The sequence below is a fragment of the Littorina saxatilis genome, linkage group LG2 (genome assembly GCF_037325665.1).
Source record: "Littorina saxatilis isolate snail1 linkage group LG2, US_GU_Lsax_2.0, whole genome shotgun sequence".
In the NCBI taxonomy this organism is placed as follows: domain Eukaryota; kingdom Metazoa; phylum Mollusca; class Gastropoda; order Littorinimorpha; family Littorinidae; genus Littorina; species Littorina saxatilis.
In genome coordinates, this window is record NC_090246.1 from 100,811,452 (window position 1) to 100,828,125 (window position 16,674).

At 41.2% G+C, this 16,674-nt stretch overlaps 1 protein-coding gene across 1 annotated transcript in view; it reads left to right on the forward strand.

The window, feature by feature from the left end:
- Window positions 1–6,996: 6,996 nt before the first annotated feature.
- Window positions 6,997–16,674, forward strand: part of LOC138960344 (TGF-beta receptor type-1-like) — a 39,645-nt gene continuing 29,967 nt past the window's right edge. Inside the window, exons 1-3 of the mRNA XM_070332222.1 lie at window positions 6,997–7,134; window positions 12,702–12,828; window positions 13,234–13,403. Of these exons, the coding sequence (XP_070188323.1) occupies window positions 7,014–7,134; window positions 12,702–12,828; window positions 13,234–13,403 (418 nt within the window). The 5' untranslated portion in view covers window positions 6,997–7,013. The remainder of the gene's footprint in view (window positions 7,135–12,701; window positions 12,829–13,233; window positions 13,404–16,674) is intronic.

Here is a 16,674-nt window from a genome sequence, read left to right on the forward strand (position 1 = left end):
TGACAACCCTCGTCAAAGACATCCCAGGAGAGAGAGAGAGAGGGAGAGCAAGCGAGCGTGACGTATTACGTAAGACTTGTGCGTTTATGACGTCTATAGCAGGAGAGAGTAATGACGTTTTGCGCGCCACGTATGACGTAAGACTTGTGTGTGTATGACGTTTTTTGCGAGAGAGATTAATGACGTTTTTTGACGTGTTTTTTGCTGTGACGTATTTTCATTCACTTTTTTTTGATCTGTCGAAGGATCTATGATCCGAAACGTCATGTTTGTTTTTATATTTAGTCAAGTTTTGACTAAATATTTTAACATCGAGGGGGAATCGAAACGAGGGTCGTGGTGTATGTGCGTGTGTGCGTGTGTGTGTGTGTGTGTGTGTGTGTGTGTGTGTGTGCGTGTAGAGCGATTCAGACCAAACTACTGGACCGATCTTTATGAAATTTGACATGAGAGTTCCTGGGATTGATATCCCCATACGTTTTTTTCATTTTTTTGATAAATGTCTTTGATGACGTCATATCCGGCTTTTCGTGAAAGTTGAGGCGGCACTGTCACGCCCTCATTTTTCAACCAAATTGGTTGAAATTTTGGTCAAGTAATCTTCGACGAAGCCCGGGGTTCGGTATTGCATTTCAGCTTGGTGGCTTAAAAATTAATTAATGACTTTGGTCATTAAAAATCGGAAAATTGTAAAAAAAAATAAAAATTTATAAAACGATCCAAATTTACGTTTATCTTATTCTCCATCATTTGCTGATTCCAAAAACATATAAATATGTTATATTCGGATTAAAAACAAGCTCTGAAAATTAAATATATAAAAATTATTATCAAAATTAAATTGTCCAAATCAATTTAAAAACACTTTCATCTTATTCCTTGTCGGTTCCTGATTCCAAAAACATATAGATGTGATATGTTTGGATTAAAAACACGCTCAGAAAGTTAAAACAAAGAGAGGTACAGAAAAGCGTGCTATCCTTCTTAGCGCAACTACTACCCCGCTCTTCTTGTCAATTTCACTGCCTTTGCCGTGAGCGGTGGACTGACGATGCTACGAGTATACGGTCTTGCTGAAAAATGGCAGCTACTTGACTAAATATTGTATTTTCGCCTTACGCGACTTGTTTGTTTTCAGTAAAGAATCAACTCATCACCGACTTCTTTTCTTATTTTTGTTTTCATTTCATCATTCTCCATCATGGAATAATCATGTCTCGGAATATTTTTGCCTATATGCAGGACTTTACACTTTGATACGTTAAAATACAAGTTCCATTTATCTGACCATTTCTGGAGATTATCAATGTCCTTTTTACATTTAGTCAAGTTTTGACTAAATGTTTTAACATCGAGGGGGAATCGAAACGAGGGTCGTGGTGTATGTGCGTGTGTGTGTGCGTGCGTGCGTGTGTGTGTGTGTGTAGAGCGATTCAGACTAAACTACTGGACCGATCTTTATGAAATTTGACATGAGAGTTCCTGGGTATGAAATCCCCGAACGTTTTTTTCATTTTTTTGATAAATGTCTTTGATGACGTCATATCCGGCTTTTCGTGAAAGTTGAGGCGGCACTGTCACGCCCTCATTTTTCAACCAAATTGGTTGAAATTTTGGTCAAGTAATCTTCGACGAAGCCCGGGGTTCGGTATTGCATTTCAGCTTGGTGGCTTAAAAATTAATTAATGACTTTGGTCATTAAAAATCGGAAAATTGTAAAAAAAAATAAAAATGTATAAAACGATCCAAATTTACGTTTATCTTATTCTCCATCATTTTCTGATTCCAAAAACATATAAATATGTTATATTCAGATTAAAAACAAGCTCTGAAAATTAAATATATAAAAATTATTATCAAAATTAAATTGTCCAAATCAATTTAAAAACACTTTCATCTTTTTCCTTGTCGGTTCCTGATTCCAAAAACATATAGATATGATATGTTTGGATTAAAAACACGCTCAGAAAGTTAAAACAAAGAGAGGTACAGAAAAGCGTGCTATCCTTCTTAGCGCAACTACTACCCCGCTCTTCTTGTCAATTTCACTGCCTTTGCCATGAGCGGTGGACTGACGATGCTACGAGTATACGGTCTTGCTGAAAAATGGCATTGCGTTCAGTTTCATTCTGTGAGTTCGACAGCTACTTGACTAAATGTTGTATTTTCGCCTTACGCGACTTGTGTATTGTTTGGTATCGCTGGGGTACATCATACAATTAGGTATCATCTGCAAATACTTTGCAGACCATCTGTACTTTGTAGGGGAAGGGCTCCTAATATGGACCACCTCCTGTTCTGACAAACTAACGGTGCTAGAGTGCTAAGAACAATTTCATTTGCTGTATTCACCCTCACTGGATAACTTGCACATGTCAAAACAGTTGCAGAAACACAAACCTCAAAACTGTTAGGCTTTTTCTCTTTTTTTCACTTTTGGCAGTGTTCACTCTAAATTTGCCGTCTAAAACGGACTCGTTTCTGTCCACAGCCAAAGCTTTTATCACACAAAATTTGCTATATATATGAGAGCTAAGACCGTATTTGTTACATTTTAGCAGTTTTGACCCCGAGTTTCTGTTGCAAACAAAAAATAATAGCAAAAATCTCAAAGTATGTGTGAGTCCCCTAATACGGACCACCTTGAACAAATCGAAGAAATTAAAAGCTAAAGGCTATTTTCATTAATTCATTAAGAAGTTTGCTGAAAATAACCTATAACTAGCCCTCGAGATTTCAAAAAAATATAACAAATAGCTTTCTTTTCGTGGAAGTTAATAATTTCACTTATTTTCACTCTGTTTTTGATAAGCTTCTTTAGTTTCCTGGTGTGCTCCAAATAATGCTCTCATCAACCTGAAACAGATAAATCTAAAGCATCTTTTAATTAGTCTGACTTGCACACTATCATGTTATTTTGAAGTATGGGGTGCTTTTTACAGTGATTCGTGAAGGCCGCTTCACTGGTCCATATTAGGCGCCCAGGCTCCTAATATGGACCCTTTGTGATTTTTTCTGTATTCAATTTTTGCTGAATGTCTATCAAAGCTATTTCACTCTAATTAGGCCTAACGGTTGACCTAAGAGAGAATCAATCAATCAATCAATCAATCAATCAATATGAGGCTTATATCGCGCGTATTCCGTGGGTACAGTTCTAAGCGCAGGGACTTTTTAAAAAAAAAAATTTTATGCAATTTATATCGCGCACATATTGAACTTTCAAGGCGCAGGGATTTATTTATGCCGTGTGAGATGGAATTTTTTTTTACATAATACATCACGCATTCACATCGGCCAGCAGATCGCAGCCATTTTGGCGCATATCCTACTTTTCACGGCCTATTATTCCAAGTCGCACGGGTATTTTGGTGGACATTTTTATCTATGCCTATACAATTTTGCCAGGAAAGACCCTTTTGTCAATCGTGGGATCTTTAACGTGCACACCCCAATGTAGTGTACACGAAGGGACGTCGGTTTTTCGTCTCATCCGAAAGACTAGCGCTTGAACCCACCACCTAGGTTAGGAAAGGGGGGAGAAAATTGCTAACGCCCTGACCCAGGGTCGAACTCGCAACCTCTCGCTTCCGAGCGCAAGTGCGTTACCACTCGGCCACCCAGTCCTTCCAAAGGACTTCCAAACACAAAATGAAACAAGAAAACAAACCAGTTATCAGCATGAAAGTGGTCCATATTAGGAGCCGCCCTTCCTCTAGTATATCCGGTGGGTCATTAATAAAGATTGTAAACAAAACAGGCCCCAGAATACTTCCCCGAGGGATGCCACATCTGTACTGTCAGAATGCACATTACCCACTCTGACTCTCTGTTTTCTGTTGGATAGAAAATCTCTAAATCCATCGCACAACATTTCCAGTTATTCCATAATACTCCAGCTTAACTAAGAGTCTTTCATGTGGCACTGAGTCGAATGCTTTCTTCTGGAACTGAAGACGCTTCTTGTGAAACCTCGATCTCTCAGATAAATTTGCAGATGTCTAAGGCCGCGAGGCCTATATCTGATCTTTTGACCAGTACTATTAACTTTCCTAACTTTGAGATGGCCTAGTGTAACGATCTTTTGATCGTGCCTTATTGTCTAGACTTTCTTCCGGTGTCGTATATATTTGGCTGAGAGTGGCATGCGTGGCTTTCGTGGCAAACACTGGGTGGCTAACCTTAGCACAATACATGTAGTCCTTGAACACATTGTCAATTCTGTTCTTGAAACTGTTTGATGACGGCGCCTCCACAGTTGACTTGTCCAGGGCATTCCAAGTGTCTACAACTCTGTTTGTGAAGAAGTGCTGTCTCAAGCTGGTTTTACATGCGTTTTTCTTTAACTTGTAACAGTGTCCTCTTGTACCAGACTGCCGATTGAGTTCGAGAGGATTCTTGCAGTTATACACACCGTGCATGAACTTGTACACTTCTATCATATCACCTCTTACTCTTCTGTAACACATACTAGGTATCTTCATGACTTTGAGACGCTCCTCATACTCCAGGTCCTTCAAACCCGGCACACACTTTGTTGCTCTACGTAGCACACCCTCAATAAGCTTTTTGTCCTTTTCCAAGCGTGGACTCCAGGCACAGTTGGCGAATTCCAGATGAAGCCTCACCAGAGCTATGAACAACATTCTCATTAATTCTTGGTCAAGGTACTCGTACGACCTTCTCACAAGTCCTAGAATCTTATTTGCTTTATTAGCTTGGGTCTCTACATGCTTGGAGAATTTGAGTTCATTGTCTATATGCACACCAAGATCTCTTTCCACACTTGAACTACCCAGGTCCACTCCCCATCACCTCCAGCCGTTTTCATACTATACACATGTTTCACGTTTTTCTGTCCCAACCTGACATTTATTCGCATTAAATTTCATTTGCCATTTATCAGCCCATGCTGTGAGGTTATCCAGGTCACTTTGCAACTTCGCGAAGTCATCGACAGTGTCCACTGATCGGTAAATTTTTGTATCATCGGCGTACAGGGGTCGGCCCGCTATTGCGCGGGCCGCTATTGCGCGGGGCAGCTATTGCGCGAATCTTAAGGCCCGGCGGGGTTAGGGTTAGGGTTAGATTCGCGCAATAGCGGCCCCGCGCAATAGCGGACCCGCGCAATAGCGGCCCAGCCCCGGCGTACATGCTACATAGACTCTCCACTACTTCTGGGAGGTCATTTATGAACACAACGAACAAAACTGGACCCAAAACACTGCCCTGAGGCACTCCGCTTGTCACTTCCACCCAGTCGGATAGGGTACCGTTTACTTTTACTCTTTGGCGACGGTCTTTTAAAAAGCTGCCGATCCAATCATTGACCTCATCAGTGACACCATACGATTTGAGCTTTGCGAGGAGGCGTTCGTGACACACTGTATCAAATGCCTTAGAAAAATCCAGGTATATCGCATCCACCGGCTTTCCATTGTCTAGGCTATTTGTCCAGTCATCAAGGACTCCGAGCAGATTTGTTACACATGATCTTTTTGACACAAATCCATGCTGACACTCTGTTAACAGACCATTACTCTCCATATATATATATGCTCAAACAGTGAGTCTCTTACAACTTTTTCCATTGTCTTGCATGTTATACTTGTCAGAGATACTGGTCGGTAATTTCCAGGCTTGGACTTGTCACCCTTCTTAAAGCCATATGTACTCGATGACTATACACGCTAATTGCTTTACCAACAGCTGGAGACAGACTAAATTAAGTTCCCTGCAAAATATTGTGGTCTAGGACCCCTTAAATGTTGAGATATTTGAATTTTCATTTTGATCTGGATCGTCCTATTTATAGATTTGGCAACACATGTAACGTTGATGCAAGGGAGAGAACACCGCGGCTTTGTTGACATCCTCACTTTTTCAGAGGCTAGAACAAGCTGTAATGCATGTATTATGGTCCGCGCATGGTGACGTATCGTCATTATATATATAATAATATATATGGTCTTATGGTGCGTTTGACATCGATTGTGGGCAAACTACACTTTGTAAACACGGGAGTGCGTTAGTATGCCTTTAAACAGCGGTGTCACATTTGCATCCCTCCGTTGTCTTGGTAACACACCTTCACACAAAGATGTCCTAAACACAGTAGCCATGCAGTGGCTCTTGCAAAGCCTTGTGCAATATTTGACGTCAAACTAAGTTAACTAAAGGGGGGAGTTAACGTCCTCTCAGAAAATGTTTCTATTTGGGACAAGAATAAGCAAAGCAAAGAGACGTCACTCTAAGTAGTAGAGCATGACGTTTTATTTATAAAAATTCTTCCAGGGGAAGCAGCAAGCGCCAAAGTGTTCCTACAATCTCAGTCATGGGTGATGGGTGGTCTCTCTCCCGCATACATGTGGGAAAAATTGATTCTGTTTACAGCTTCCAAAATATTGTCAATATTGTTGCTCTCTTAAACCGGGAATAACCAGGAAAGTGATCAGAAGTCTGAGACAAAACTTCCCTGCAAGTTATTTAACAAGGAAGAGTCTTCCAAGTTCCATCCCCCCACCCTCCTCCCTCCCACTCTGCTCCCACCACACCGAGTCAGTGCGGCTGCCCGTGCCAACGTTTGCATGAGTTGCATGAGTTGCGACCCTTCTGGTCTCTTTGGAAACAATGAAAGAAAACTGTGGTTTTCCGGCATCAAACCGAAATGGAATTTACAACCAATTGATTGCGCCTGATTTTTTGTTTTAGAGTTCAAAAATGAAAGAAACACGCATGTCTCATCGCTCGACTTGAGGCAGACGGCCTTCAGACAGTGCATGACCTCCAATCTGACACAGGTCACTGCCCTATAATCCAACGAAAAATAATTATTCCGCGACAAAATTATCTAAGACTTTTCCCTCATTATAAAGACAGTTATACACTTTCAACATGTTTGCTTCTCTTTTTCTTGACCACATACTTTGAAAAACAGAAAAGTAATAGGTCGAGTATTTCCATAAAACAAGGACTTTGTTTTCTGTAAGCGGAAGCATTTCCCGTGGCACGCAATGTACCTACACTCCGGGAATGTTTATGCTCGGTGTTTTGGAAGTCAAAATTACTGTGTCTTCGTTTTAAAAATGATTGCCTGGACATTGTTTCTTTCTTTGTGCATCATACCATCACAAGGTAAAACATTTTTTTGCTCGAATAGCCACGATTCTATTACCAGATATTTGTTTTCTTCTGATGTTTTGTTTCTTGTTCTAATCAAAATGGCGACCAGTCTTCGCAATCACAGCAGCAAAGAATACACTTGCAGTCATGTGTGTGTTCGGATGCAGTAACATTACTCTTGGGTCTGAAAGTCTTTTAATAGTTAAGTTTTTCGTTTATTAGTCTACTTTGACAGCATGTTACACATATCTGCGAATGCCTGTCCAGCCTCTGTTGTACTTGTAGACACGAGAAGTAGAACAAAAACTCAGCGGTTCATCTCAACTTACACAGACCGACTACTCCTCACGTTTTTCTTTGACTAAATAGGCCGAGACTTCTTCGATTATCTCTGTGAATGGTCGTATGACACACACATGTTCTAGTTTATCTGCATCTGCCACAAGTAGTTAGTCTTGACAAAGTTCTTTGATTAGCCTCATTATACTATTTATCTAGGACAGCTCTGCAAGTGCAAGTGGAAGAGCCTGGAAATGGAATGGAGACTGTCTGGATTTGACTTACACTTACAGCGTTCTTCACTTCTTGAAGAAGTAACCCTTGAAATATTGCAGGTTCTCGAGAATGAGTACATCCAGTATTTGTCTTATTATGGTTTTGCGTACCACTACCAGGGATGGGATGGCAAGTTCAAGCAAATAACTTCGAACTTGTGACTTCTCATTGTGATTTTTACTTAGTTCTTTCTAGTAGTTGAAGTCGTGGGGACAGAAAAGAATCCCATAAACCTCCCGGCTTTTTAACCCTCTTGGCACTGCATGAATTTAAAAGCGTTCACCAAATATTGGCCAAATCGAAAACGTGTACCGTTTGTATTTTGATTGCAAGTGGTCTCATGATAACCTTAGACACAGAAAACTATATATCATTGGAAAGAAGAAAGCTTCAGCTTCACAATAAAATTTGTCTGATTTGCAGTGAATACATGAATGTACAGTATAAAAATGATAAATAAACACGCCGCAGGGTGGTGGAAGTAATTCACAAATTGTAAACAAACCAATGTAAATGTAAACAAGCCAAACTCGACGATCAAATTCCATCAGAATTCAGATCGACTATTTTTTTTTACAAATGGCAACCACGTGCATCTTGTTCATTTACAAACAGAAATAAATGCGTATTTACCTTGCTAATTTTCACTGTCAACAACATACTCCTCACTAGTAAAGTGATCATTATCTTCCTGCTCCTTGTCGCTATCAATTACGCTCATTTTTGCAAGAAAAACAGTAAATGAAAGCTTGATAAATGTGAGAAACGCAGTGCAGACGATCAGAAACGATGAAGAAACATAACAAGCCTTCTGATTGGACAGCTAAAGATAGATCTATATGTGCAACGTATGACTTGAGCCACGATCTTGGCTCATCGTACTCCAGAGGGTTAAGAGTCACATGTGTCATTTATAACATGCTGAAAATCGTTTTCTCGTTATCTCAGCGAAGCTGGAGGTATCCCACGAACGCTATACTGTAATCGACTTGAGAAATTTTCATACCGATAATACATGATAAAGAAGGATTCGTTGTGACCGATCAGGGGGTCCAGTTGGAGATGGAAGTTCACGAAAAATTGGGAACATACTAACTAAAATACGGTGAGTGCAATAGGCGCCCCCATTTTTTAAGCAAACGCCACCCAAGGCCGCTTTGGACAGGTAGAAATTCCGTAGTTTCCAAGTCAATGGATAAAGCTCGCGTAAGAAGATTACGTCACGGTCGAAAGTCTTTGACAATGACATCAATTAATGCATCATGACGTCATCACGGTCATGCCTCCCTTTAGTCTTTCTCTCTCGCACGGTGTGTGTGTGTTCATTTTGTGCACATGTGTTAGTGTAACTGTGTCTGTGCGTGTGTGACTTGGGGTGTGTGTGTGTGTGTGTTTGAGAGAGAAAGAGAGAGAGAGAAAGAATGTGGTTAAATGTATACAGTGTGTGTGTGTATGTGTGCGCGCGTGCATGAGTCTGTACTCATGTGTGTGTGTGCGTGTGTGTGTAAGAAAGAGAGGGAGAGATAGTGTGTGTGTGTGTGTGTGCATGAGTTTGTGTGTGTATGTGTGTTTGTTTATATGTAAAGCAAGGTGTGTGTGTCCGTCTGTCTATGTGCGTATGAGTGTGTGTTTTGTATACATGTATGAGATCTGTGTGAGTCACACACACACACACACAGTGACTCACTGTGTGTGTGTGTGAGCCTGTGTTTGTGTGTGTCTGTTTGTAAGAAAGAGAGAGAAGGAGAGAGAGAGAGTGTGTGTGTACTGTATGTGTGTGTGCATGAGTTTGTGTGTATGTGTGTTTGTAAAGGTGTGTGTGTCCGTCTGTCTATGTGCCTATGAGTATGAGTGTGTCTTTTGTGTGTATGAGATTTGTGCGAGTCACTGTGTGTGTGTGTGTGTGTGAGCCTGTGTCTGTGTGCGTGTGTGCATGTGTATGTAAGTGTGTGTGTGTGTGTTTGTAAGAGAGAGAGAGTGGGTATGTGTGTATAGTGTGTTTGTTTGTAAACGTGTGTATGTCCGTCTGTCTATGGGTGTGTGTTTTGTGTACACATATGAAGTTTGTGTGAGAGTGCGTGTGAGTGAGTGTGTGTGACTTGGGGCGTGTGTGTGTGTGTGTTTGAGAGAGAAAGAAAGAGAGAGAGAATGTGGTTATGTATGTGTTTGTGCATGCATGTGTTTGTGTGTGTGTGTTTCTGTGTCTGTGTAAGAGAGAGAGAGAGAATGTGCGTGTGCATGAGTTTGTGTGTAGGGCCTATGTTTGTGTGTGTGTGTGTGTGACTTGGGGTGTGTGTGAGAGAGAGAGAGAGAGAGCGGATGTGTCCTTCGCTGGGGGTATGCAGTGCCTTGGCATTACACTTCTACTTAATTAATTGTTGTAAAAATTTTAAATATAAGGCCAAAAAAAAAAAGTGTGGTTAAGGTAACATAGCCAAAACAAATAGGGTAGGAAGGTAGGCAATCACTTTTTTTGAGTCACTTGAGAAAAAGTGACTCTATGTAATCGGTCAGTGTTAGTCTGTCCGGCCGGCCGGCCGGCCGGCCGTCCGTAGACACCACCTTAACGTTGGACTTTTCTCGGAAACTATCAAAGCGATCGGGCTCATATTTTGTTTAGTCGTGACCTCCAATGACCTCTACACTTTAACGATGGTTTCGTTGACCTTTGACCTTTTTCAAGGTCACAGGTCAGCGTCAAAGGAAAAATTAGACATTTTATATCTTTGACAAAGTTCATCGGATGTGATTGAAACTTTGTAGCAGTGATCGCGCTAGGTATTTTTCAAACCGGTATGACGTCATGAGCTGGCTACAAGGCTCTCACGAAAATCGGTAAGCTTGCCAAGGCAACCAGTAAAAGACAAACAATGACTTACAATACATTAAATCAATGTTTATCAATGTCAGTGATATGCGGACGTTTTTTCTCTCCCCCCCCCAGTCAAAGCAACTGTGATCAACTGTCGCACAACTTGACAGTAACACATCAGCAGCCGCTGTGTGAGAGAGAGAGAGAGAGAGAGAGAGAGAGAGAGAGAGAGAGAGAGAGAGAGAGAGAAAGAGAGAGAGAGAGACTTTCGAAATAAAATAGGAAAGCAAATAGTAATCACGCAACTGGAAGACTTACTCACTAGTTACTTACTGTTACAGTTTCACTTTCGCCTCACAATAATCAACTGTATGTAGACAAAGATCTAAGCTGGTGTGATGTACGTGATTTCCCGGTATGATGCTATGTCGGCTATAGTTAGACGCCGTCCCTTATTGTCTTTCAGTTTCTCATAAACTGAAAGATTTTACGATGGACCGGGAACCGAAAGAAATGGCGCGAAAAGTATGATGTCTGATGTCTGTGTGTGTAGATCTTTTTCTCGGCGACAAGAAAGATTTCTCCGCTCCCTGATCACCTACATTGCTCAAATAATCTGCTAGCAAATACTTTAGATCTGGCACAATCGTACTGAAAGACATTTCGGAGCTCGCTTCCTTGTTAATTTTGACGTCATGTTTGACACCTTGACATCAAGTGTCATCAAAGGAGACATAATCGCAACATTGTAGCGCTGTCACAACAAGCCATCCAAATCTCTCTCTCTCTCTCTCTCTCTCTCTCTCTCTCTCTCTCTCTCTCTCTCTCTCTCTCTCTCTCTCTCCTTTTGTAATAAAGTTCTGAGTCTGAGTCTCTCTCTCTCTCTCTGTCTCTCTCTCTCTGTCTCTCTGTCTCTCTCTCTCTCCCCCTCGTACTGACAAACGATTTTTGTAATTACTACTTTTTTTTACCGGTCAAACCAAATAACAATCGGTACGTCTGACCGACATCCACTTTTTTTTCCGGTATTGGCGAATCTTAACCGGTAAAATACCGGAAATTACCGGTAAACGCGATCCCTGTGAAACTTTGTAGGATTATTCTTTACATCAAAGTATTTACATCTGTAGCCTTTTACGAACGTTATCAGAAAAACAAGGGAGATAACTAGCCTTTTCTGTTCGGCAACACACAACTTAACGTTGGGCTTTTCTCGGAAACTATAAAAGTGACCGGGCTCAAATTTTATGTGAACGTGACTCATTGTGTTGTGAATAGCAATTTCTTCCTGTCCATCTGATGCCTCATATAATATTCAGAACTGCGAAAGTGACTCGATCGAGCGTTTGCTCTTCTTGTTTTTTAAACTTTTTTTTCTAATGTGTACAAATTAAACCTACTTGACAGGGAAATAAGTGTGCGACTTGAGCGCTTTCGCTTTCATTGCGTTTTCTGCACTCGGTTTGGTTTTTTGTTTTTTGTTTTTTTGTGTGACAAATGTAATAAAAAGTTATAGGGTTGGCCCCTAAAAATAGGGTAGGTCGGGTTACCGTAACCACACCTATTTTTTTTTTAGGCCTAATATAGTTTATAGAATCATAGAATGACTCAATAATAAATCTGTTGTTGTCGAGCGGATTCTTGAAGGTGTTAATATGCACATCTGTAAGTGTGTTCCATAAAGATGCAACTCTATTAGAAAAACAATGTTTTCTAGTGTTAATTTGTTTGAATTTGAACTCAATAAAGATCTTATTTCTTTTTAAAAAAATTTAAAAAGCTATGACTAGTGACTTCAATAGTGATACTGATTGTGAATGTGATACCCTAAAATATGTTGCATGTGTGTATCAAGTCTCCTCGAAATCTCGAAAAATTGCAAAGGATAACAGCAGATCATAATCATCTGTTACAAAGGTAGAGATCTGTGCTACCTTCAAATGAAAAAGCAAGAAATATTGAATTTTTGTAACGTTTAATTCAGTACAAAAGTTCACATTCACAAGAATTTCGACATAACACTGTAACAGCCTTTGAACTTTGAAGACTGTTAGTGTTAGGTTGAGGTTCTTGTGAACAGGTTTTGTCCTGAATTGAATGTACAAAATTTTTTTACTTTTTTCCCCATTGTTCTTGATTTGGAACCTTGGTTTTGTCATTGTCATTTAATCGCTGATTAACACCAATACGTGTATGTGGTTTTTTGTTTCAGGTTTGATATGCAGATTTTGTCAAGATTGCACAAGATTAGCTGCTCCAAGTAATGAAACTTGTGAAACAGATGGATTCTGCATCACGCTTATTACAAACTGGGAGGGGCGGATCAGACTCAACAAAGAGTAAGTAAACACAGTTGCATTACTTTACACTTACAGTTAAATGTAGTACATGTACAGCTTTTTGGACTGGGGTTGTCAATTGCAGAGCTTAAGAATGAGTTTGTTAGTTTTATTGTCTTTCTCATACAACACCAAGAAAAACTCTGACAGTATTCATCCAATTCAATTTCTTGTTCACATGTTAAAACCAAAACATTAGACCGAGTATCATGAATCGGGTATCGCGGTCTCAAATCTTTGGACCCCAAAGACTGCGATATAGTGGAAGTCTACTGTATGTATTTGACTTTAGATCTTGACTCACCTGAGTAACTAGGAGAGTCTCACTCTCAGTAATGCGGAGTGTTACTGTTCAGCCGGATTGCCGATTCATATAAAAAAAAACTTAACTCTCTTTGTTTCCAGATGCAAGAGCAAAAGTGAACAGTTCTTGCAGGATCGCCCACTGTTTTGTGAAGTGAACCAGCAAGTTGTTCACGTCTCCAATGTCAAGTGCTGCTGGGAATCTGACTTCTGCAATGACAAGGATGTCCCCACTCTTGCACCACCTCCGAAAAAGCCTGTTGATCAAAGAGGTGAGAGGCATTAGATATTACCACCTCCCAAAAGGCCTGTTGATCAAAGCGGTGAGAGGCATTAGATATTACCACCTCCGAAAAGGCCTGTTGATCAAAGAGGTGAGAGGCATTACATATTACAACAGCTGTCTACACACACAAATTAAAAGTCAACGCTCACAAATTGAAAAGAATGGGTTCATTTTCCAGTTTTTGAAAAGTTTTCATTCTTCTCAAAGTAGGTAGTCCCACTGATTTTTGGCTCACGTAAGTGTAGCCTATGCGATCGTAACTTTGTCTGTCTGTGCGTGCGTGCGTATGTGCGTGCGTGCGTGTGTATGTCTGTGGTAGAAACTCTAACATTTGAAGACGTCACATTACATGGACGTCACATTATGACGTAAGAGGGTTAGACGTCACGCGAAGGAAGTACTGAAAGTCTCGGTCATTATTATTTTGAGCGGGCCGAGACTAGTTGGCAGTCGTGTCCCTGTAAGTAGGCTACATGCAGACAGACAGATCTAGATCTAGTGTCTCGCTTTCTTGCACAGTTTCACCTATGCTCTTTCTGTGTGTGTGTGTGTGTGTGTGTGTGTGTGTGTGTGTGTGTGTGTGTGTGTGTGTGTGTGTGTGACGGAGTGATTGAGTTTGTGTTACTGTTTGTCGATTTCTTACGTGAGCCTTGATGGCTTCGCCTCTTGTTTAAAAATTAAATTACCAAAACAAAACTTATACTAAATGGAAGGTATGAGCAAAACTAAGAAGCACCCAAAATGATATACATGTATGTTTAATACTTTTTGAGATATGACACTTAAGACATCGCGAGCATTGGGACGTCTACGTGAAATCCTTATTTGGAAGCAAGTTGGAGGGGTTATATCACAAGAAAGGAGATAAACAGTTCACTGTTAATTTCCTTTTCCTTATAATAGGACTATATCAAATGAAAAATTGTCATAAAAATCTGGCGACCTCAGAATGTTAGTGTGCCATTTCAATTTAAAAATGACGTCATAATGTACGAAAATGGTGACATTTGTTATAATTGTCCAACTTTGGAAGTGAAACAAATAAACATTTATGGTAAAAACTACACAACCAAGCTAATTTTGTAGTCTCCTGAGTCTCAGTTATTAGCCTAATTAATTCTGACCCAGTGATGCTAGCCATTGTCTGTCTGGAAGGCCTCAAACTTGACTATTAGTATTAACACCGTTTTTTACAGGCTCACGACTATAACGCTATATTCCCTCAAGTCGGTTGATGGTATCTTTGGAACCAATCTACCCACAGAAAAGTATGACATACCAAACTGGATGATTTTAAAAGATTAGAAACACTGGAATAGTTTTAAGTACATTATCATACCCTTCAAGAAATATTTGTGAGGTTAGGGGGAGTTACGAGAGAAAAAATGAGAATGAATCGGGTGAATATACTAAATATGATGAAAAATCAGAAAATGAGCTTAAGACTGAACAACACACAACCCTGCATTCTTGATGTTGTTTTAGTGTCAGAACCTCTTTACTATACTTTTTCTTCACTGGCAGTAGGTCGATTTGAACAGCAGGTACCGGGACTGCAAAGCTGCAAAGTTTGTGGCAGACCATCGCCTTGCTCTTTGTCCACAGGGGTCCATCTGGATACTCCAGTCAAACACAAACCGGGCAGAGATAGTGTCTATGTCAATGGATGCTGGCCACCCAAAGGAGTTCCTGATGCCATCTTGCTTCATGAAAGATAAAGTTGCAGTCTCCTCATCTTTCACTTGCAGGACCTCTCCAATAAAATATTGTTCGTCGTAGTAGACTGCCACTCTTTGTCCCTGTGTTGAGAATTTGCCATCGAAATCTAGATCTTCAGCTCCCTCCTCCTCGTCTCCTTGACTGCTATCTGACTCCTCCTCGTCTTCTTGACTGTTATTGGAACTATCACCGTCTTCTTCACTGGAGCTGCTGGTGTCAGGATGATCGACCCGCTGATGAAGTCGCGGTCGCTTTGACTTCGGTTGGATAGGGTCGACAACGCAGTCCTCATCCTGCATGTTGTTGTCCACTGGCACTCTGACAGGGGGGCCTTGAGGGTAGAACTCCATCAGAAAAGTTTTGAAGTCAATCATGAGCTTGTTCAGATCCTTGCGAACAATCTGCAGCAAGGGACCTTTTGAGTTCATGACGATGCGATAGTACCTCAGATGAAGGTGAAGGGCGTTTTTCTTTGATGTCTGAGTGGGGTAGGCAGATACAAGCTTGTCCACATCAGCAGGTGACAGGCATGGTCCCCTCAGTGGGCCACTTGCGACATCAGTGATGATGTTGAAGCGCCTCTGTCGTTCTGTCCGCTCTTTGTCTTCTTTGTCTTCAGCTCTGGCTACAACTCTGGCCTTGTCTTCTGCCACAACTGCTCGCTCTCTCTCCCTGTGGACTGAACGCAGTGACGCTCCTTTCCTACGCGCTGTTTGCAAGATGTTTTTCTGCTCTGCCTCTGTCTTCTCAGTCAGCCAGGAAGAAATGGGCTTGTTCCTCTTCAGCATGCTGATCGTGGTGTGGTAGAAGACCGAGGCATTCCTCCTTTTGTTGACTGAAAAATCAAGGTCCCCCAGGCACGCTTCCCCCAGAAGGTTTGTTGTCCTACAGTGGGCCATTTTCTGACGGGCTTCTTCGGTGGGGTGGGTGCTGTACCTTCCTCCCGCTAGAAAGTCTTTGAGCTGGTTGTCGATTACAGTCAAAAAGCTTTCACACAATTGAAGAAGTGCTTTTTTCAGCAGATCCGCGTCATAAGCCCCACTGCGTGCAAAATGAGCGATGCTTTCCGTTACAGGTGTCTCCTCAAGGATGAACGTGTCAAGGGCTGAAGGAAGGGTTGTAATCAGTGTATCGATCTCTTCTGGATGGTCAATGACATTCTGTATGGAGGTCTTCATGCTCTGTATCGGCCTGTACAAGTCCAGGTAGTGCACATCACAGTTGATCATTACCCAGAATGGGCCAGTGATGCACACAAAAGCAATGGCCAGTGCTGCCAACATGGTAACAACCTTTTCATTTGTCAGGTCTGCAAGGACACTCTGAAGTTTGAGGTTCGGCTTCTCCTCACCGTGTTCGTCTAGAAAAGACCTGATGTCGTCCAGGTGATGGATGATGGCAGCTGCTCCTTCAAATGTATTGTTAAACCGGTTTGATCTGAAGCTGGAGATCTTGCTGTTTAATTCCTGTAGCTGACAAAACCCCAGCCAATAGTCTCTGCAGCCGTTTTTTTCGTCGCCACGTGGACCCAGCACATC